Genomic DNA, 23,643 nt, shown 5'->3' with positions numbered 1-23,643 from the left:
AACTTTTCCCATTAATAGCATATTGTGACATTAGAGGGAAAGTCAGGTCCAACTCCACACATAGCCTTGCAAACTTTCTTCTACTCTTTTGTGCTGTGTTTGTATCAACTTTCATTATTCTTCTCAGGATGTTTCCTATTTTCTTCAGAACTTCTTCTTCATAATACTCTATAGCCAAGCCTAGAAAACTTACCCAAGCTGTTATGTTGTCTATTGTAGCTTTAACAGGGTTAAAGTTTGGCTTCCATAGCTTTATAGCTAGATAATGATTGAAGATTCTCTAGGGCCCTTCAGTTAATGCATAGTCCATGTCTTCTTGAGAATATAATTTAACAGTGAAATAATCATTTCCAATATCAATCACTTAAATGCTCCATTGTTTGCTCTACATTGCTTCAGATCTTTTGGTGAGCACTGGCAAGGAGATTTTCCTCTCGAGAAGCTTGACGATCAAAGTTTCCCACTAGAGATTACTCAACTGCTCCAGTCCTGTATCATTTATCACTACATTAAAGATCCCATCTATATTCTCAATTCTGATATATGTGCCTTGTGATTTCTTCGTTAATCTTTGACTTCTTTGTTTGGTTTGACCATCCTACATGTTTTGCTCGCAATCTATGATTTGGTCCTCGTATGAGTCTTTTTCTTCTGACTCTGAGAAAGAGTCATCTTTGTCAAACTCCATTACTGGCATACAACCTCCTTTTATAGCTGCAAGCTACACTGAAGGACTTGTTGGGGAGCACCATTAAAAATCAGTCAAATTCAGTGAAGATCGATCTAACCGAATCACTTGAAAATTGGAATTGAAAATTTGTTCAAAATGTTTGAGGCAAGATTCATACTTCTATTCTCATGGAGGTGCCATTCACAACCACTAGGCTGTTATGCTCTTTGTAAATTTATATGCAAATTATATTATAAATAAATCTCTTTTATCAAAAAATTTATTTTTATTTAATTTATTTTAAATTTAATTATAAACTCAGTCATTCTTAAATTAATTGTATTTTTATTTAACAATAATTATAAACTCACTTAATTTTTTTCATAATTATATAATATCTATTATTCTTATTTTTGAATAAATATTTTTAGTATATAATAGTATAATAGATATAAACTAATTAATAAGTTAACACATTTAAAAATAATAATTATTTTAATATAAAAACAAAATAAAAATATTTATGATCGAGTAAAAATAACAAAATACTTATTGTTCTTGTTTCATATTGTTTTGAAATAGCTTGATATTCTTAAAATGTTAGTGAAAATATGTATTTTAAATTTAAATTTTTAATTATTTTTTATTTTTTATTTATATAGGACCGGATTAACCGATTCAACTAATAACTTACCGGTTGAATCAGTAACCCAATAATCTAATAACTTAACTGGTTCGATCACCGGTTCGATTCTAACAATTATGTTTGGGACCATCGAAAAATCTCTTGAGAAACTCCTCCCTTCATTGTTCTTTCTCACTTTTTTTTTCCTGCTGTAATCAGCTGATCATCCTCTCTTCTTGGATCATGCGACCTGTTTTTTTTTTTGGTTAAGTGATCATGCGACCTTGAATGTCTTCCTCGGACAGATTCACCTTTCATGGTGGTGGCTCTAAACAGTGACTTAGAGAGACGTTGAGAGAAAAACAAAAACATCTGGAATTTTTTTTTTGGACTAATTCGACCTTCTATTACACTTTAATTGTGGTCCTGAAATGAAGATTTACTCAAACCCAAGCCGAAGAGTGATCTACTTCCCATTATCAAAATATATGACGTAACGAAAGAGTTCTTGACCAAAACACATATCAAGAAGCCCAGCTAAGTAAGTTTGTGCATAAAGATTGGGCTTTATTCCATACCAAAAAAAAGATGGGGCTTTATTTATTTGATAAAATTCTATAACCATATCAATACGAAAAAAGTTGACGAAAATCGCAAGGACACATATTCAGTTATTGACATATACATATAGATAAGTATAATTTTTTATATTACCTAAATGAACTTTATTAAAAAGTAATAAAGTTCTCTGCAAACCTTGATCCTTAAGTATATCAGAACTATAAAAATGAGAACCGAGTGTAGTGTATAGCGTATACCTAAACTGTATAAGATTCAAAATTTGTGCAACTTTTTTTAATGCCCTTTTTAATTTTCAGGGCTAGACAAAGTTGCTTCCGACCGGTTAGACCAATAAGAACCTGCCAGCTGTCACTATCGACTCGTGCGACCCACTAAAACGCTTGCACTTTAACTTTGCACGTGCATCTGCACGTGGTTTTCTCCCCAAAACCCTAAACCCTCGAAATCACCCAAAATCAAAATCACTTCACTCTCACAGTTCCATACTCACTTCAATTCAATTCGCTTCACTTTGACTCAGATTCTTACCATATTCGTCAACGAAATGCAAAATCCAGTGGTGTAGTAGTTCATGATCGAAACTAGCTAGTTCATGTGGGAGATGATGGCAAACTTGGCTTCTTTTTTGTTGCTGAGCTGTGTGGTGGTGCTGATCGCATTTGTGCATGAAACGTTGCCGTATGGTGGTTCTTCTGGACCGCACATTGCAGATGTTAACCTTCTTTTGCCTCCCAAAATGACTTACCCTGTCGAGTACAGGCTTCAAGGAAGTGATGGTTGCTTCAAATGGTGAATAATAACTCAAACCTCCATTTTTTTCTTTTTTTTTTTGCGTATTATATATGCACAATTCATGTATTTTTTATGTAATATTATAGTATTATATACAATTTCGACTTTGAATTTGAATTTGTGAAAATAAATTGAAAGAAGCTGCATGGAGTTGGTTGAGCTGCATGCATGATACATTTCTGTTATAAGTTCAGTTATTTACATTTTTTTTCCTTTTGATACCAAAAAAAAAAAAAAGAAAAAGAAAAAAAAAATGAAACACATGCATACACCAACAAGAACATACAAGCCTGATAACAATGCGATCAGTGTGAGTTGCAAAGTTAGTTAGTTAGTTAGTGGCTTATTGCTATGCATTGTTAGTGGGGTTAAGTTAAAAATTAAAACAATCATGCATATACAGCAGCTTTGTACCTAGTAACTGTAAGATGATTCATTCATTCATGTCAATGAGAAATATGCTTTCATTCTCCAAGTCTCTATCTTCCTTGAGTTCTCCAATTGTCCTTTCGTGAGCATCGTTTGTTAAATGTTTTGTAATACGTTGTTAGGTCATGGGATCATCATGATATACTATCTGTACTGCCGGAGTACAACTCTAGCAGCAAGTGCTCAACTAGTGCAAGGCTGCGATCAATTGCCCCTTATAGTGGTCGGAAGGAGACTGCCGTTTATGCTGCTGATGTAAATACTGGGGTTGTAGTTCGATGCAAAGTCTTCATTGATAATATATCCAGGATCCAGATATTCCATAATTCTATTAAGCTTGATTTGGATGGACTTGCTACACTACGCATCCGTGCCTTTGACAGTGAAGGTCATTGTGAATTCTTGTTTATGCTGTATATTTCTTGGGATTATCTGACAAATATATGTATATTATCTTAGTTATCCTCAAAACTCTTATTTTAATTTTCTCTCCTTGTGTTTTGATCAGATTGAAAATATTTATTGAAGTCCACTATTTTACTGCAGAAAATGTGTTTTCCTCATTAGTTGGCTTACAGTTTATGTGGAACCTTATGCCTGAAGTCAGTGGATTGCCTCACCACCTTGTTAATGTTCCTCTAAAGGATTCTCCCCTTAGTGATTGTGGAGGACTCTGTGGTGACTTGGATATACAAATAATGCTTGAAGAAAATGTAAGTCTGTGATTAGCAGGTTCAAACGTGTTTAGCCAATGCACAGCTAACACTCGTTCCAACCCTTTTTCCTTGCCCTGTTTTGCAGGGTGTATTTTCAGATCTATATGTAGTAAGGGGAGTTGAGATTGGCCATGAGCTTGTCTCTGTGCTTTTGCTTGAGCCACAGTTGAAGAATTTGTCTGATGAGATTGTTCTCACTGTAGCTGAAGCTATGTCACTTGATCCTCCCTCACCAGTTTTTGTCCTTGTTGGTGCAGTCATTCCCTATACACTTAAAGTCACTCGGGGAAATGTTCCTCAAGGTTTTGTTACTTTTCATTTAAAGCTGTGGCTGTCTTAGTTTTAAATCTTTTTTTCCTGTGATTATGTAAACTGCAGAACTAGCTGCTAGGAATATAACTGATCATGTCTAGTTGAGGAATCTTATATTTTCTGTGTTAGGATAATTTTTAGTAACATTGAATGCTGAATGATGAATGGTTATGTGTTTATAGGCCCTAAATACGTGCCTCTAACACTTGTGCTATTCTTCATATTAATTGGCTCTATATATGCTTCCTGTTATGCTGTTGGTCAGCATTTTATTGAAAGTCTTACTAATATTTTATTTGTCTTTTGTAGTGGTTGCTTTACCGTCACCACATCATCACTGGTCTGTCTCAAATGGTTCGGTTGCTCAGGTTGACTCAAAGACAGGATTAGCATATGCATGGAACTTGGGAATGACAGCTATCATTGTTGAAGACATAAGGGTTGCTGGTCATGTACAAGTTTCTTCACTAAACGTCGTCCTACCAGCTTCGTTAAGTTTATTTCTAGCACCTTTATCTAGTACTGGTGATCCTGTGGAAGAAATCGACTCCATACCTCAAACGGCTCGTTGGTATGTAGTGTCTGGCCATCAGTATCTTATCCAGATAAAGGTTTTTGCACATGCTCATGATGCACAAGAGATTTATATCACCGAGGTAGGTTGCATTCTTTTCTTTCTCTTATTCATTTTTCAACGACAAGATTCCATTAATGTATTTGATTGGCATCAGTACAAGTGTATACTTTTATATTCTAACGTTATGGTGAAAAAAACTTAAAAAAAATATTCATGCTAGAAAATAAATTGAACTGCTGTCCGTTTGGTAGATGTTATGTCATCCAACTAGTTGTCAAGTCAATCTGTTGGCTCAGACAATATCTTTAAAACAGACTACTGTTGTTACTTTTGCTTTGGAAAATGTTTCCTACAAAGGTAAATTGCTTCCCATGTCAACTCAGGCAAAATTGGGTTAAAAAAGAAGTTCATTAAGACGATGAGAACGATAAAACAATTTGGCGGATAAGGGTTCTCTTATAGAAAAGCAAAAGCATAAAACACAAAAGTTATCTATAAAGCATAGTTTTCTGGTGTCTCAACATGTCTGAAAGGGAAAGTCCCCTATAAAGATCATGAGCTTTACACCAACTAGAAGCTAGGTGCCTAATTTTATTCCATAAAACATGTTTGTCAGAAAATCTCTCATTGAAGGGGTGTGCATTATGCTGCAACCAAAAAGTCCAAATGGTGGAAAAAAAAAAATGAACATTGCCACAAAACCTTTGCCTCTTTTCTGCAACCAAATCCAACAAACTAGTCAATAGAAATTGCTCTAGGATTATACGGACACCCGATATTCATCAAAGATGCTAAAGTTGTTCCATAAGAATACAACAATTGGGTAATGCAAAAAAAAAGGATGTGAATTTGACTTTGAATTTTCCCGGACATAACACACACATTAGGGGGAGATAGTCTTATGTGGTCTTCAAACCTGCAGCAAGTCATTGGTATTAATTTTTCTTAAGCACAATTGTCGATGTAAAAAAGTTGACTTTAGAGGGAACTTTGGACTTCCAATTGAGTTTATCTACATGGAAAGAAGCTGTGTTAGAGGAGTGAGTAAAAAATTGGAAGAAGGATGTACAACTAAAACTACCAGAGGAGTCAAGAGACCTTATCCTTTTGTCAAGGTTGGAAGACAAAGAAAAATCATCAAAGAGACCTAGGAGAGTCAAAGGTTTAGAGGATTCCCTATCATTAGGGTTACAAAAGAAATGGAAGTCCCGAGAGAAAGAGGAAACATATGTAATGTAAAAGAACCAAATAGGAGAATCATGCAAGGAAAGATGACAGAGATGAGGAAAAGCTAGGTTTAAAGAGGTATCTCTTTCCAATGGTCTTCCCAAAAGTAGAAATGAGCCCGTCACGTACAATAAAGGAGGGCAAGGGTTTGAAAGTAGTGTAACCTTGAGAAATGAATTTCTAAGGGCTAGAATGAGTAGCATGAGTATCAAAATTAGCATCCCATCCATTCCTGTCCACACCATATAATTTCGATAAGTTGATGCCAAAGAGATTGAGGTTCTAAGGGAAAACGCCATAGCCATTTTGACACCAAAGTAATGTTCCTAGACACAATATTGCCGAGGCCCACGACTTCTTTTTAGGATGGCATCATGGCAACAAACTTCCTGATTCACCAAGTGATCCTGCTTCCAAAGCTCGACACCAAAGGAAGTCTCTCATAATCTTTTCAATGTTGTTTGCAATTTGTGTCTTTTATATTCAAATGATAAGGAAACTTATTAAAAACTGGTTATTGTTGTACAGTTTTGTGTTGTTTGCATTGTATGATGTTTTCTACTTTCAATGCGGGCCTTGTTTCATCTGTTTTATTAATTATATATCTATATTACTCAATTTCTTCTTCTCTTATTTGAATTTGTTTTGTATTTTGCTTGTGAGTTTTCTCCTAACAACATTTTTCATTGTATTGCAGAATGATGATATTAAGGTTTATGATGACCACAAATACTTTAAAACATTTTTGGTTTCGAATGATATTGCTGTCAAACATGGCTGGCGGAATTCTAAAATCCTTAAAGCTTATTCCCCTGGACTTGGAAAATTTACAGCTTCTTTGACCTATCCAGCTGGGACCGACAACAAAAAGGAGGTGATCCTTTTTTCTTCGAAATTTTCTGCAGAAGCATATATTTTTCTTTAATTCCTTTGTCTTTAATTATTTGTGACCTCTTTTTTCTTGATGGACCATGGGATGCTTTGTTGTCATGCTCTTCTTTGTTTAGGGGTGGTGAGAGGGTGTGTGTTGCTTTGTAGACTGGGCAATATTATTTTAAGTTTTTCCAAATCATGCTGTTTGTTAAACCTTACAGATTATAACAGTTGTGCAAGAGATTATGATTTGTGATCAAGTGATGTTCACTTTGGAAAATGAAAATAGAACCATCTTATTGCCTTGGGCCCCTGGTGTTTATCAAGATGTGGAGTTGAAGGCCATAGGAGGTTGGAAGCTTTTTCTGTCCTATCAGTTTGAGATATATAGCTTATTTCTGATATCTTTTACTGAATTTTGATCCCTATATGCCTATATGGTGTAGGTTGTGCAAAAGCAGTGAGTGACTACAAATGGTTGTCTTCAGACACATCTACTGTTTCTGTATCAGCATTTGGTATTGTTCAGGCAAAAAAGCCTGGTAAAGCTACCATTAAAGTGTTTTCTATATATGATTCACTAAATTATGACGAGGTAATGACATTAAGGTCGATTACTTTTCACATTATTTACCAAATTGGTAACGTTTGGTTCTTTGTGGCCTAATCTAATAGCAGATTTGCATTTCTCATGCTTTGTAGCATATCAGTTAAATGTTATAGTGATGCTCGTTAGATAGTAGCAATTAGGTATGCGTTATTGCCTACAGTGGAAAAAGATAGTAGCATCTATCAACTTACGATAATTAAAACTATTAAAACAGATATCAAATTTAATGATTTGATTATAAAAAAGATTGATGACAGCACAGTATGGTGTCCTCTAATCTATTTAGCCAGCCCCAGTTAGTGGCATGATGCTTGCTTATTATTGTTGTTGATAGTGGGACGTTTTCTTACTTAAATATTTTGTGACAGGTGTTTCCTATTGTACTTTCTCTGTGCAATTTGTCTGTCTTTTATCCATGTGTAAATTGGAAACTATTTTTATTTTGTAGTTTTTATCTTCTTATAGGTCCTCATTGAAGTCTCCATCCCATCTTCTATGGTTGTGCTTCACAATTTTCCAGTAGAAACTGTTGTTGGATCACACCTTCAAGCTGCTGTGACAATGAAAGCAGCAAACGGTGACACCATATTAAATAATATTAGGTTTCCTTTCATTTTACTGCTTGACCTTTTGTGCTTATGTTGGTTTTTCCTGTGCAGGTGCCTTCTTTTATAGATGCAATGTCTTTAATTCTTTGATTAAATGGAAAGCTGGAAGCGAGTCTTTTGTAATTGTCAATTCAACTCGGGACTTATCATATTTGGAAACAGCGACAAATACTCAGTTCCATTCATCAGCTGATGGTTTTCCTTGCTCTTGGACACATTTATATGCTTTGAATCCTGGTCATGCTGTGATCCATGCCATACTTTCTAAAGAATATAATGAATACAGTCATGGTCCTGTTGTCTTAAAAGCATCATTTCGTGTTGCGGCATATGTACCCCTTATTGTGCAACAGGCTAGTGATGGAAACAAATTTGGTGGTTACTGGCTTGACTTGGCTCAAACAAAAAGTAATAAGCAATCTCATACGTTAGAGGAGTTATACCTTGTCCCTGGGACAAGTTTAGACATATTACTTGTTGGTGGACCTGAACAGTGGGACAAAGGTGTTGATTTTATTGAAACTGTGAATGTTATACGTCAGGATAATGCTCTGGTTGAAAATGGAGTTCTTGTGCATAGGTTATCTGGTAGCTATAACAGTTTGTATGGAGTTTCATGTCAAACACTGGGAACCTTTGTAAGTTGCAGCCTTTTTGAATGGTTGAAAGTTTCTTAATGTATTTAAAATTTAAGAGGATGTAAGAGTTAGCAAATAATACCTTTTCTTCTTTTAAATGACTCAGAAACTTCTTTTCAAACGTGGGAACTTGGTGGGAGATGACCATCCTCTTCCTTCAGTAGCTGAAGTTTGGCTGTCGGTTACTTGTAGCATTCCTTCTCATATTGTAGTCATTGCTGACGAACCAGGTTGACATCTTTTGTACAATGTGAGTTTTTTCTCGTCGACAGAACAACATGGTGATAATCTGAGTTATGCTTTACAGTGAATGAACGCGTAATTATTAGAGCTGCAGCTCAAGCTGACCGTAGTTCGGGGCAACTTCGAAATTCCCCTGTTACTGTGGCAAATGGACGCACTATTCGGGTATCTGCTGCTGGTATTAGTGATTCTGGAGAACCTTTTGCAAACTCATCTTCCCTCAGTTTGACGTGGGAGCTTAGCAGTTGTGAGGGACTAGCATATTGGGATTATGCTTTTGATATTGTGAAGTCCAACAACTGGGAGAGATTCTTGGTCTTGCAAAATGAATCAGGATTGGTACTAAAATATTTCTGTTAAATGTGTCATTTTATTTACTGTCTCTCCTGTTTCTATATTTGGCAACTTTTTGTATTTTAATAACTTGATTGTTTGTTGAAACTTGCTGTCCTAAAAAGCCATTTTATTTCAGCATGCCTTTGGCATTGTTTTTGTTCACGTATGTCCCACTAACACTTTGTAGTTAGCACATGTCAAGTTAGTGTATCAATATTTTAATTTTTATACCTTGTGATCTATAAATTAGTTCTTTTCTTTTTCAATAAATTTCTTTCTCTACCCAAGAAAAAGAGTAATTGTTGTTGCTGCTATTTGGTATGTTATAGGAATGTTGTTTAGTCTGAGAGTTATGCTTAAAGATTTTCTTGCATGAGTAGTGCAGTACTTTTAATAAATTTCAACAGAGACTTTATTATGCATTGACTGTGTAACATCCATTTGAATCTTTTCCCTTGTTTCTAATCCATCTTTGATCATTTTTACTTACCTTGAAGTCTTGAACTAATTCATGGATAACTTACATGACATTAAATGCTGTGTCTGTTAGTGCATTGTTCGTGCTACTGTTACTGGCTTCATTGGCAGCTTGGAATACAATACATCTCACCTCTTTCGTGAAAGAGAAAATTTGCTAACAGATGCAATTCGGTTACAGGTACTATCTACTATAATAGTCACTTCAATATGGAGCTGATCTTTTTTTCTTTTCTTGATTAAATACGATTTCGCTTTCTGGTCTACTTCTACGTCTTGCCGCGTTTCTGTTAGTTGTGATGGGATTTTGTATCACCTATATCTCAATTGTTTGTATTATGTGTTGAAAAGATATCTTTGTTCAACGATGCAGCTAGTTTCTACCCTAAGAGTTGATCCAGAGTTCAACTTGATATATTTCAATCCTAAGGCAAAGGTAACTCAATATATTTACTAATTCTTTGTTGAACACTAACACATTATGGTAGAATTATTTCACCTTCAAGAATTTACAGTAGTCAACCACCTTGGATAATTTCACTGTTCATATTATGTGAAATTGCCTTGTAAAAAAAGGGGATTAGTGGTAGACATGAATTTTAACCTGATATATTTCAATCCTAAGGCAAAGGTAACTCGATATATTTACTAATTCTTTGTTGAACGCTAACACATTATGGTAGAATTATTTCACCTTCAAGAATTTACAGTAGTCAACCACCTTGGACAATTTCACTGTTCATATTATGTGAAATTGCCTTGTAAAAAAAAAAAGGATTAGTGGTAGACATGAATTTTAACAATTACAATTAATTGACAACACAAATATCTACCCAAAAATTAAAAAGTCTACCAAAAAATATTTATAAAATAGATGATATACTCATGGATTCCTCATGGCCCAATATATAATATAATTACATGGGAACTGGGAGAGGTGAATAAAACATATTATGTAAGAAGAGCATGGGTAACTTTTGGAAGTTGTCAATCACTACTGAATAAACTTTTAGTGTGTTGGACTTATTATTTAAGGGCTGTTTAACTATCTTATATGTTTGCTTCCAGGTAAATTTGTCAATTACTGGTGGGAGCTGTTTCTTGGAAGCTGTTACAAATGATTCTCAAGTTGTGGAAGTCACCCAGCCACCATCAGGACTAGAATGCTTTCAACTAATTCTCTCTCCAAAAGGATTAGGGATAGCTAATCTGACTTTGTATGACATTGGGCTAACTCCTCCACCAAGAGCATCTGCCCTTGTAAGCTCCCTTGATCCATGTTGTTGTAACACCTTGTGGGATAAGGATACGTTTTTGTTGTATCATGACTTAAAAAGTTATTACCAATTAGTGTCAATAGGATATGAAATTTTCGTTCCTTTGTATTCTTTACTGTGATGTAACTTGGTCTCATTGTACGATAATCAGCTGTTATTTAGTGTTTGACGCTTGTTATTATTAACCATTACAGGTCCAAGTAGCAGATATAGAATGGATTAAGATCGCATCAGGAGAGGAGATTAGCTTGATGGTAATTTTTTTCGAAGTCTTTCTAGTTTCAGCCCTAACTGGGTCATGAGATTTTCTTAAAATGGACACTTATCAAATGTTCCCACAGAAACGGGTAACTACTCTGGAAGGTAGCTGAATAACACCTTAGCCTGGTCCATCCTGAATGATATTCAAAGCTTATAAGAATTTAATCCATATTCAACCGAATTGATTATCATCTATATCTAGTTCTTAACAATGTCACCAGTTTTGGGGTTTTCTTTATTTCTTACAGAATTGTATGGAATCTATTTTACATGTCATAAAATTAAGTGCTGTACTTTCTTGACTGATTAGAGCTGAGGAAATCTGTATTACAATCTGTCTACTTTGGCATGAAAAAATACAAGGAAAGGAAAGGATAAATGCTTGCACCACTTGTTGATCTTGGTTTTTGCACTCAATGTGAATTCCTTTTCATTGGTTTAAAGGAGGGAACATTTCCTCATGAATTTTCTGATGAAAACTTCTACTATGTGGATATTGAGCTTGCATGCTGTTTTATGATATTGTGTTGTCACTTTAAAATGTAATATACTGAATTACTGATATCTATCAAACCTAGAATTGATGTTATCCTGATATCTGTAGGAGGGAGGTTTGCAAACTATTGACTTATTGGCTGGTACTAATGATGGAAGGAATTTTCTCGCTTCTCAGGTTTGAATTGTTTTGCATTTTCTTTTGCTTTGGCTACGATGGTTTGATTGTGTGGGACATTGATGTAATATGAACTGACTTGAATATGATCTACGTGATTATTATCTTACTGATTTTATTGGTCCTCTTGGACGTGATTGTCTTCTATTCACCTATAGGAACAGATTATAGTGAGTTTTTTCTATTTTGATTCACAAGTTAATGATTTGGAAAATATACTGCAGTTTGTTTACATGACTCTTCATGTACATGTTGAGGATGGTATACTTGAGCTGCTGGATTCCGACAATTTCTCAAGTCTTGTAGGTGGACATGTTAATGCACCAAGTTTTAAAATAAGGGGGAGACATCTTGGAATTACAACCCTTCATGTAAGTCTATTGTCAAACCTTAAAATCTTGAACTTCACCAATCCAATTTTTATGCAGACTATTAGACTCCTGAAAAGTCAAAAGGTTATTCTTTTAATTCATTGAAACCAGGTCAGTGCTGTTCAACATTCTGGACATATAATACAGAGTCAAGCTATTAAGGTGGAAGTATATGCACCACCAGTAATACACCCTCGTGATATCTTCCTGCTTCCTGGTGCGTCATATGTGGTATGTACTGTAGCACTGTAGCGCATTCAGTGTGAATTTTATTTTTCTTTTTTATGAAGTCTTTGTTTTGTGTTTTATTTTTGTTGGTTTTGTGGTGACGCTATTTTATTTAATTTGTTTGCTCAGCTGGCCATGAAAGGAGGCCCAACTCTTGGTGTTAACGTTGAGTATTTGATTGAAAATGATAAAATTGCAAGTATTGATAGATATTCTGGAAGGCTCTTGGCAATATCTGTTGGGAACACTGTAAGATGTGAAATACACTCAGACTCATAACTTCTTGATGTTATCTCGAATTTTAACTTTTGTTGTGCAAAATGCAGAGATTCATGTTTATGCATAGTTTAGCTGATTATGTATTGCAAACCTTACTTTTTTACGTCTAGACAAGACAAATTCTGTACTTTGTCTGAACACAGTAGTTTCTGTTGCTGCATTTGTAATGATCATGTCATTAGGACTGGCATGCTGTTGATATATAATAATATATGCCACCATCTGCCTAATAGTAGGTAAAACCGTGAAAGTATGTTTTCAACACTACCTAAGCTTTGGCTATGCGCACAATGGTGTATGGATTTTCACCTGATTGGGTGTTAGTCAGAGTAGTAAAAGAATGGCTTTTTGGAATATTGGGCAAATGAGGATTGTCCTGTTTCCATTTGCTCATACGTTATACATGTTATATGGACTGTTCAGAGGAAAACTTTTCTTTCCTTTATTGGTATGTTGAGGATAGCCGACCCCACCTAGTGGGATAAGGCTTTGTTTTGTTGTTGTATTGGTATGTTGAGGATCTACGCAGCTTTGCATTGCTGATGTTCTCTTTGTTTGTGTTTTGCTTTTACAGTAGGAGGATTGTTTATCCATTAGTTTATTCTCCTTGTCATAATGGATTTCTTATTTCATGAAAAGCTTTTTTTGTTATTCTTTTATATTGAAAGCTATAAATTTCCCTTGCAAGCATGGAACAATTACTGTTGGGGCACTGCAGACATTTTAGGAATGAGAAAAAAAGGAAAATATTGTAGTTATCTGCTATGGCTTTAATTATTCAGTTCATTTCGTTGTTTTACAAAAACATAATCATAGATCTCTTAACATTTTATGATTTTGAGTGTATATCTTTCTTCTGCTCATGTGCTTCTTTGCCATTCCTAATGGAAAATAAAAAAAAGAAACACATGCAAATCATTCAAATTGTCAGCTTCAAATAAACCTGATGTATACTCATTTCTTTTAACATGTACTTTATGCATCCTATATTTAAGTATATCTGGTTTGTGGAAGATCTTAATCTAAGCTACGACATTACTATTGTCAGACAATTATTGCCAGTGTGCTTGTGAACGGGAACAATGTTATTTGTGAAGCACAGAGCAGTTTAAGGGTGGGAGTTCCATCTACTGTCAAATTGCATGTGCAGAGTGAACAACTTGGGGTTGGCCGCAAATTGCCAATTTATCCATTATTTCCCGAGGTGATGGTTAAAATAACAATTAAAATGAAAGAGAAAAGTTTCCATTCCTTTTTAATCTATATCTTAATGGCTGTTCTTTTTGGTATTGTCAGGGAAACTTGTTTTCATTTTATGAGCTGTGCAAAAATTACCACTGGACTATTGAAGATGAAAAGGTTTGGTTTTATCTTCAAATCTATCTTCCCATTTCAACACAAAATTCCTTTTCTTTTCTATATAGCTAACAAATGCATTAGGGAGCAGTTAACAAGTGCAACGTAAGTTACATAATCACGTGATGTATACTAAAGTTTGTAACACCTGGGAATATAAAGATCATAGTGGCCTAAAATTTATGCCTATCAAGAAAAATACAATGGAATTGGAAGGATATATTGTGCTCTAATAAAAACATTACTGAAAATGAAGATGTTAAAACTCAAATTGGGACTTCCCATTGCTTTTTATATTTGAGCATTCCTATGTATTTAAGGACCACATTGCACATGCTGGAAGCATGCACTATATACAATATCCCTTTTAGTAGTATAACTGTATCTTGAAACACAAAAAGTGTCAAAGACTACAACAAATCAGAGGTTTCCAATCTACACAGAATCTATGGTTCTGGTAGTGGAGTTGCTAATGCTCAACCATGTCACACCATCTGCCTATCATGATACCAAAGCACCACAATTTTATTTCAATGATATAGCCATACTTTACAGATCCCAATCTCAACCTTAAGAAAAACAGTTACCAAAGTTGATAGCCGAGCTATTACATTTACAGTTAAGTTATCCAAGCAGAAACCTTAAGACACACCTGAAGCTGAAATAATGCCAACAAGTTACTGTAGCTTTTTCAAGTATTAATGAAAATAAATTGCATGAGCATGATCTTCCAAGGACTTATCTGTGATGAAAACATTTTCGATAATGGGAACAATCCTGTTGTAGCACAACTTATCCCAAAAGTTTAAGCTGATAAGAAGAGGAGCATGAATGGTTAAATATCTAACACACCTCTTCACGCAGGACTTTTTTGGGCTTGAAGCATGAGTGTGCATAGAGCTTTTTCTTTTCTTTTTTTTTTTATTGTGCCTTATGTCCAATTTGTATCTTTTGGGGGATAACAAGGATCGGACTCCAGATCTTTTAATCATTGGGGCTTTGAAACCATGTCATGAAAGCACTTAACCAAAAAGCTTGGCTTTGGGTTTGCATGAATGGTTTTTTCTTCTTTTTATTTGTCTTATGCTAATTTTTTTTTCTTTTGGGATAATAAAGATCAAGGTCATAAAAGCCTTGATACCATGTTATGAGATCACTTATTTCAAAAGTTTAAGCTAATAGATACTTGAATGGTTATGTAATGTGTCCCTCATGCAAAAGCTTTTTTTGGGCTTGAAGCATGATTTTTTGTATATTGTATAGGTTTTCTTTCTCTTTTTTGTTCCCCTCTTCTGCCTTATGCTTAAATTCTTTCTTTTTGGACTAATAAGGATTGAACTCTAAACGTAATCAGAAAAGCTTTGATATCATGTCATGAATACTCTTTTTCAACTTATGCTTAAATTCTTTCTTTCTGGGGTAATAAGGATTGAACTCTAAGCCTTTTAATCACAAAAGCCTTGATATCATATCATGAAGCCGCTTATCCCAAAAGCTTAAATTGATAGGAGGAGGTACATGAATGATTATATCTTACAAATTTCACTGCCCTTATTTTCCATATATTTATCGGGTTCTTCAAAGAGAATAATGACTTTGCTTTGTTTATTTAGATATTGAGTTTCAAAATGGCAGAAAGCTTGCTTAGTGCTTCCGAAGAAAGTCAAGTTAGTGGTTCCGGGGATGAGAATGACCTTGGCTTTATTAATGTCTTGTATGGAAGGTATATGTTGTGCACCGTTTCTGTTCATATAGTTTGTGTAAAAATATTTAAAATGGACATAAATGATTTAATTTTTTGTATCTTATAATTGCTATCAAGTCCCTGTACTACATCATATTATGTTATCCAAATCTGAATAATACTCTGTTGTGCTTCCAACATATTTTGTGCACACATCCTCAACCCCTTGAGTTGGTTTTATTGTTTCATTATATCACGTTACACTGCTGAAATTAATTCCTTGTAAGAAGCAGTGTAAAAGTGTATATGAAACATACTTCGAATAGCTTTATGAATCATTGTAAAGAATTTGAAAAGTACTGTAGAGAAATATATAATAAGTTCATATTTTGTTCAGGTCTGCAGGCAAGACCAGTGTTGCTGTGTCATTTTCGTGTGAACTCTCAACTTCTCGTTCAAAGCCGCAGTCAAGGTTTTACAGTTCATCTTTATCAGTGACAGTGGTTCCTGATCTTCCCTTGGCTTTGGGGGTCCCAATAACCTGGATTCTTCCTCCCCATTATGAAACTACAAGCCTATTGCCTTCATCATCAGAATCTTATTTGCAGTTTGATAGTCATAATCGTAAAGGAGCCATTATTTATTCTTTATTGAAAAGTTTGGAGAAAAGTTCTTTGCAAAAGGATGACATATCCATTGATGGGGACAGAATTAAAACAACTGCAAGTAATAATCTTGCCTGCATTCAAGCTAAAGATCGTAACACAGGAAGAACAGAGATAGCTTCTTGTGTAAAGGTTGCTGAGGTACGGAATTTTATCTTTCACTTACTTCTTTATTGAGGGGAGGTCTTTACTCCTTCGAGAGTATAAACCGACATTTTCCATCTTTGATCCATTCTGGTTTTTGCTAGAATTGTTAACTTTTGACATCACACTATGGAACTTATAATACAAAATGATTTTAACTTCTTCCCCACTTAGTTTGTTTTCATTAGTTGAGTACAGAGGCCTGCATTGTGTTAGAGAAAAGCTTCTGAAATATCAGTTGGCCTTATTGTGGTAATGTTATGGTCAACATCTTTTGGGATTCACTTCTAGGCGCCATTCTATCTTGTCAAAACAGCAAGATCTATTTATTGACCATGTCTTTTGCATTTTTGACATTTTTATTGGTTCGGAAATTCTAACATCTTAATATTTCTATTTTATGATCAGGTCTGTCAGATAAGAATAGCCAATAAGGAGGTTCTTCTCAGTGTTGTTAACCTTGCTGTTGGTGCAGAATTTGATCTTCCAACTAGCTTTTATGATTATTTAGGTATCAATACCCCTCAATGATGAATCACAGTTAGAAACTTCAGACTGAATTCTCATTGGCTGTTGTGTCCTCCTATGTTTCAACAGGAAATCCTTTTTATGAAGCATACAATGCAGTGCCTTTTTATGTTGAAAGTAACTACCCTGATATTCTTCACACAAACAGAACAGCTGATGGAAAAGGGACTGTACATGTCAAGGTATTGATGGTTTCCATCAGAAATAACTTTTCACGGTTTATAGAATCTTGAGCAAAAGCAGTGCAAGAATGGTCAGCTTGCATATTCTTTGATTTCTGGTACCCTTTTATTTTGGTGATCAAATTGAAGCTAGCTCATCCATGTGGGGATGACATAAGACGATATTATATTTGTTTATGGTGCAGACTGATGTCTGGTACTTTAGTATTTTTTTTTACGTCCACTGAATTGCTTTGCTCAGCTAAATAAACTAATTGAAATATTGTCCTGGCTGACTCATGAAGGCAATTCGACAAGGTAAAGCTCTTGTGCGTGTATCAATTGGTGAAGCTCCACAAAAATCAGATTATGTGCTTGTAAGTATTTGCTTGTTTTAAAAAAATGCAGTTTAGAAAAATCAAGTTACAGCTCCACAACGCGGATCTCGGATATGGCCAAAATCTCGATTCGATTTGCACTAAAATCATTGCATCGGATCCAATATATGCGATTTCTAAGCTTGGATCCGATCCGATCTGCACATTTGCGGATCGGATCTCTAATATGCGGATCGGATCTCTAATATATCCGCAAAACACATAAATATTTTAAAAATTTATTTTATTAAAAGAATATCAATAAAATACTATTTTTTTACTCTTTTAAACATGTTTACTCTTAAAATATTATTAAACATACTTTTCTTAAATAACAAAAATAAAATAATACAACATATATGATAATTATTAGTTGAAATAAAATATAAAGAATATTTACTTATTTATTTATTTACTTTTGTGGATCTGCGGATATACAGATGCCTATATGAAATCCGCAATCCGATCTTATTAGTGTGTGGATCGGATCCGATCCGATAGCCTTGCAGATCGGATCGATATCCACAATTTTTGGATCGGAGTCGTATAAATACCGCGGATATGCGGATCGGATCCAATCCATGAACACCCCTATGTCTAGATCTCTTTATGCATTATGCTAAATATTTTGGAAGCCTGTATTATTATGACAATACATAAATCATATCATGCTGATGCTCTTAAAATATGCTGGTAATTGTGTTCAAGGTCATTTTACCTTTTAGGACCAGTTAATTCTGTAGATCTACGTCATCTCTATTTCGTTTTTGTCAACTTAAGAGAAATAATACCTTAAGAGTCAATTTAATATCACTAGATCAGATATTTCTCTCCTCTTTCTCTGTCCTGTTGCATTATCTAAATAGGCTTTTTTCCCCAACAGATTAAAGTTGGTGCTCATATACATCCTCAAAATCCAGTCATTCACATTGGAAGCCCTCTTAACTTCAGCGTAAAAGGTTTGTTATTTTGATTTGCCGGAATGCTTTCACTTTCATGAAAAAACCGACTTAACAGTAATAAAAATATTTGTTCTTCATGGAAGTAATATTTACACTATAGATAAGTATGAATTATGAACTTCTCTATAAACATGAGGTGAAGAATTATGCATGCAGCTGCAACTTAACATAGGATTCTAGTCAAAGTTGTTTCTCAGCTAGGAAGCACATAGACTTCCTTTTGCAAGATGAATACGATAGAAGACAGATAATGATAATATAGTCACTGTTTTTTCATTACTCCTATTTGTAAAACAATGTAAAAATAAATAAATATGAGAATTGGATATCTCAATTCTTTAGTATCCTTGTATGTATCTGTGTGCTTGGGGAATAGGACAAGTGCATGTGTATTGCGATATCATACTCAAATAGGCTCATACAAATCAAACATTTAAACTTATTGGATACTTAAAGTCACTTAACACAATTACTATATAGACAGTACTTTTACTTAACATTTGGTTGCTTTATCATTCTTTTTTTTTTCTTGAGTAATAGGACAAATAGGTCCTTGAAGACTTTTGTGATGGAATTATAAGTCCTTGAAGAAGAAAAAGTACCAAGTTCTTGAGAAAATTGTGATGGACTTCCAAGTTCTTGAGAGAAAAAATACCAAGTCCTTGAAGAATTGCAACTTGGACATGTTTTGTCTTTTCATCATGGACTTATAAATCCAGTGGTGCGATTTTTCAAGAACATGTTTTGTACTTTTTTCCCTCTAGAACCTACAAGTCCATAACAAAAAGCTTTCAAGGACTTAGTACTTTTTTCTTTAGGGATTTATATGTCCATCACAAAATTCTACAGGGACCTACTTGTCTTATTACTCTTATTCTTTATTTTTTAGTATTTGTCCCAGGCTATATCCATGTGATATATCTGTATTAGATATTGTGTCAGTTCTTGCTCTAAATCTGTTAGCATGGCACAGTTATATTCAATTTCTTGAAGGAGTTTGGGTTCGACCCTTCAATCTTCTCCTTTCTATTTTTTCATGAACGATAATGTCATTCTGATTTCATATTTTAGGTTTGAGCGATACTGTTTCTGGACAGTGGTTTACCACAAATGGAAGTGTCATATCGGTTGACCCAATATCTGGGATGGTCAAAGCTATTGGGGAAGGTTCAGCCCAAGGTGCTGAAATATTAATTTTTAAGTACAGAAATGAACTTAACTGTGCAATTGTCATTGCCTAGAGATTTTGCTTTAGAAACTCTTATACAAATTTATGGTTGAAATTTGTTATTATGAACAGTGTCTTTCCAGTATGCAAGATCAAAACTGCAAACAACAATTACAGTGTTAAAAGGAGATACCATTTCTGTTGATGCTCCGAAAGAGATGTTAACTAATGTTCCATACCCTACAAAAGGATACAACTTCCCCGTGAAGCTAAGGTTTGTGAATTACAATCCTAGACATGCATTTTGTTTGAAAGGAACTAGCTATTTTCATGACTGAATAATTGATATTAATACCTACAGCATTAGTGCTGGTTCACCTGGAGGAAACAATGGAGTTTCGTTTGATTGTAGAGTAGATCCACCATACGTGGGGTATTTCGATCTCTTCTCATTTTTCTCTAAGATCTTTTAATTCCTTCAACACTCTGTTCATTATTTTATATGTATGTTTTCTTTTCGAATTAACTGAAGGTACGTGAAGCCATGGCTGGATTTGGACTCTGGCAACACATACTGTCTTTTCTTCCCTTACTCACCAGAGCATTTGGTGCACTCGGTACCCAAGTTAGAAGGCTCAAGACGAGACATATCTCTCTCCATATATGCTTCCCTTAGACAACATAATCGTATTTCGGGATCTGCTTCAGCACTTTTTATTGGAGGGTTTTCTGTAAAGGAGATGGGCAAGGTATGGCATACTAACAGCAAAATTGGATTGTCTTTTTCCATCTCATTGCTTGAGTATTTGCATGACAGAATTGTTGATTTTATTTTTTCTCCTGTTGAATTCCCTCGATCTTATGATGCCTCAAATATGAGTGGTGGAACAAACTATAAAAGTTTAGTTTGTGATGCTAAAAATGTTAATTTTTGTGTTCCCTCAGAATTCAATGCAACTGAATCTGTCTCCAGTCTCTAACAGAAGTAGTATAACCATCTTGGGAAATACTGGTAAATTACATACCTTGCTTTAGCATTTGAGTAAAAGAATGTCATTGCCAATTTCCAGTTTTTGCATATTTGTTACTATCTTCAAAATATTTGACCTCTGCCTTCTACCATATTGTAGATGTTGAAATTCAATGGCATCACCAAGATTTGGTTATGGTTAGTCCAATTCATAAAGAAGATTTTGGCATTCGAGGCCTGGCACAATATGAGGCGAGTGGTTTTACTCTGGTTCAAAGTAAACCTGAATTTGAAATTATTTTTTAGTGTAGATGTACACAATTGGTTTTCCCAAGGTAATTGGTGGCTTGGCACATCGTTAAGGTTAATAATGCTGCATACATTTATTGATTCCTCTTGATGGAAGCCTTTTGCACTGAGCTGCCCCAAATGAGCCTTGTGTTTCTTTTCTCTGTGCTGCTGTTAAATGCTAAAAAATTATCACCTGTAAAGTTAGCAACTGATTGCTGAACTGGTCCCCTTTTCTTGTCTCTGTTTCCAGGTGAAAGTGCTGAAAAACAAGAGATTCCAGGACAAAATCATCGTTACACTTCCAGCTACTGGTTAGCTAATCTCGAAAGCTGATAGAATTTGATTCCTATCAGGAATTTCTGAATTTCTTATCAAAACATGCCAGGACTGAGCATGATCACAAGTTTAATTTTTCGTTCATCTGTTTTACAGGCCAGAGAGTAGAAATAGGTGTAAACTATGAACCTGAGGAAACAGCGCCGTCCAGTGGAACCTTTGATAAAGCCCTCATTGCAATCATACTGGGGACACTTCTGCTGTCAACTCTCATATTTTGGATCTTTGGCTTCTTGGATGGACGAGTGAGATCTCAGCGAACCAGTGCCCTGGCTACCACAAGCAGCGCCACAGCAGCACCTACCACACCGGAAAGAAGCAGCCCTGCCATTGTAAAGGAAATGTCTCCTCGGACGCCGCAACCTTTTGTAGAATATGTGAGGAGAACTATTGATGAAACTCCATACTACAAGCGAGAAAGGAGAAGGGTTAATCCACAGAATACGTTTTAGGGTTTTCATGGGCTAATTGACACCTCCCACAATTTTCATCACACATAGGTGGAGTGCACTCTTGCTCATTGTTGTATTATAATCTTCTCAATGACAATTTTGGTAATTAGTAGTGTAAATTTAAGAATGTATGCTAGCATTCTGTATTAATTAGTGTCCATTTATATGTATGGTTGCTAGGTTAATGTTGTTGTGAATGTGATGTTACCATGCACGTGAAAGGGTGGAAACTAATAAACATTCCCGGGGAGATTAAAAGCACAACCATATAAATAAAAAAAAGGCGTCCAAACATAAGAGACGGTAAAATGAAATTTCCCTGTTTCTTGTTAAAATTTGTTGCGTGTTAAAAAAGGAGTTTGAAAAACTACCATGCATGCTGAATGCTGATGCCTTTTGGTTCTTGTTTAAAATGTTTCGATTTAGAAGTTGGACATCGATATTCCAGTTAAAGGGTAGAATTTAATGGAGCATTTTGATGTAGTAATAAAAACTTGATGATCACAATAGATCTTCAAGTTGCAGGCAATTATATCTTAAAATTTTTAAAATGAGGAGTGCTTGGGGTCAGTAATTTTTGTGATTTGTAACCATCAAATAGCCATCAATGATGATTTTAATGGTGTGAAATTAGTGTGAGATTTTATCCAATGACTCATTTTTCTTTGCTAGTTACATACTGATTAAAATTTAATAAAGTTGCTGGCCTCCTAAAATACAGAAAGATTGTTGTTTGAGCTAATGTGAGAGAGGCATCGAAAATTACTAAAATACTCAACATTTTTCCTTTAACCTATTGTATTCTGTTTTATTAATGCATGAAATTCTTATCAATTGAGCAAGTTTCCTTTATCCCGCTGTGTAGGTAGAAGTAAAATGCGCTGAACCAATGAAGCATGAAATAAATAAGGCTGAAAAATACGACATGCGTTTTGGGTGATAGGACTGTTGCTGGCGTGAGTGACGGTTAAGAGGGATTAAAAAATATTATATGCACGTAAAAAATCAACTACTAAATTAGGTATTATGTATTTACATATAAATACAAGTATTGTTTAACTTATTTTTAATGTGTATTTTGTATTTTAACATGTATTATATATAAGTGACTGATAGTTAATTTTTAGTGTATGCATATAGTATGGGAGTGGAGGATATGCTGCCATAACAAATTATCCTTGAGCATACTAACATACTAATCAAATCCTTATTCTTTAAGGTTTTTAATCAACTAAGTATATCAATAGTGATTCGATTTACTATTTCTGTATTTCTGTAGAATATACATGTAAATCAAATTTAGTTGATTCGATTTAGTATTGATACAAATTATTGACATTTATTACTTTAAGTTAATTGTATTAACTTTAAAATATAAATATCAATAAGAAAATATCCCATTTGGATTCAAATAAAATATAAAGAAAAAATCAAAACGAATAAAAATAGAAATTCAATTTTTGTGTTTTAGTTCAAATTCCAGAAAATCTACAATTTTAATAAACTTATGAATGTAAAATGGAACATTAAACGATTTCTAAAAAATAAAAAATCATCATTTGACTCATTAGCATCTAAAAAATCATTACCAGGACTTTTGATATTAAAAAAATTAATATAAAGTATAATCCTTCAAAGTAGTATAAGAGTTAAAACTTGTTTTTTTTTTTTCAGAATTAGAAGTAACAGATAGTTATATAATATATAATGACCAATTATATTTATACAATATGTAATTTAAAAAA

The 23,643-nt window shown here is 34.4% G+C and overlaps 1 protein-coding gene across 3 annotated transcripts; it reads left to right on the top strand.

Annotated features, from left to right (window-relative positions):
• Window positions 1-2,331: 2,331 nt before the first annotated feature.
• On the top strand, window positions 2,332-22,884 carry LOC130981896 (nuclear pore complex protein GP210). Of its 3 annotated transcripts, none has more exons than XR_009087052.1 (37): window positions 2,332-2,666; window positions 3,221-3,486; window positions 3,645-3,811; window positions 3,900-4,116; window positions 4,436-4,782; window positions 6,628-6,804; window positions 7,025-7,154; window positions 7,250-7,398; window positions 7,879-7,990; window positions 8,073-8,659; window positions 8,766-8,889; window positions 8,967-9,241; window positions 9,789-9,896; window positions 10,089-10,151; window positions 10,784-10,975; window positions 11,187-11,246; window positions 11,858-11,926; window positions 12,151-12,297; window positions 12,409-12,528; window positions 12,655-12,774; window positions 13,853-14,008; window positions 14,101-14,163; window positions 15,774-15,883; window positions 16,242-16,650; window positions 17,062-17,164; window positions 17,251-17,363; window positions 17,648-17,719; window positions 18,603-18,678; window positions 19,753-19,860; window positions 19,982-20,123; window positions 20,211-20,282; window positions 20,382-20,598; window positions 20,795-20,861; window positions 20,980-21,071; window positions 21,361-21,421; window positions 21,543-22,201; window positions 22,764-22,860. XR_009087052.1 is itself a non-coding variant. In XM_057905642.1 (37 exons), the coding sequence occupies exons 1-36, from the start codon at window positions 2,470-2,472 to the stop codon at window positions 21,896-21,898; spliced, it is 5,844 nt and encodes a 1,947-aa protein (XP_057761625.1). In that variant the 5' UTR covers window positions 2,332-2,469; the 3' UTR covers window positions 21,899-21,946; window positions 22,764-22,884. The 3 variants fall into 3 exon arrangements, 2 of the variants coding, with proteins under 2 accessions (XP_057761625.1, XP_057761624.1); XM_057905642.1 differs by having other exon boundaries at window positions 21,543-21,946; window positions 22,764-22,884; XM_057905641.1 differs by lacking the exon at window positions 22,764-22,860 and having other exon boundaries at window positions 21,543-22,219.
• The last annotated feature ends 759 nt before the right edge of the window (window positions 22,885-23,643 follow it).

The sequence above is a fragment of the Arachis stenosperma genome, chromosome 5, assembly GCF_014773155.1.
Source record: "Arachis stenosperma cultivar V10309 chromosome 5, arast.V10309.gnm1.PFL2, whole genome shotgun sequence".
Lineage (NCBI taxonomy): Eukaryota > Viridiplantae > Streptophyta > Magnoliopsida > Fabales > Fabaceae > Arachis > Arachis stenosperma.
This window is presented reverse-complemented; position numbering and strand designations above follow the sequence as displayed.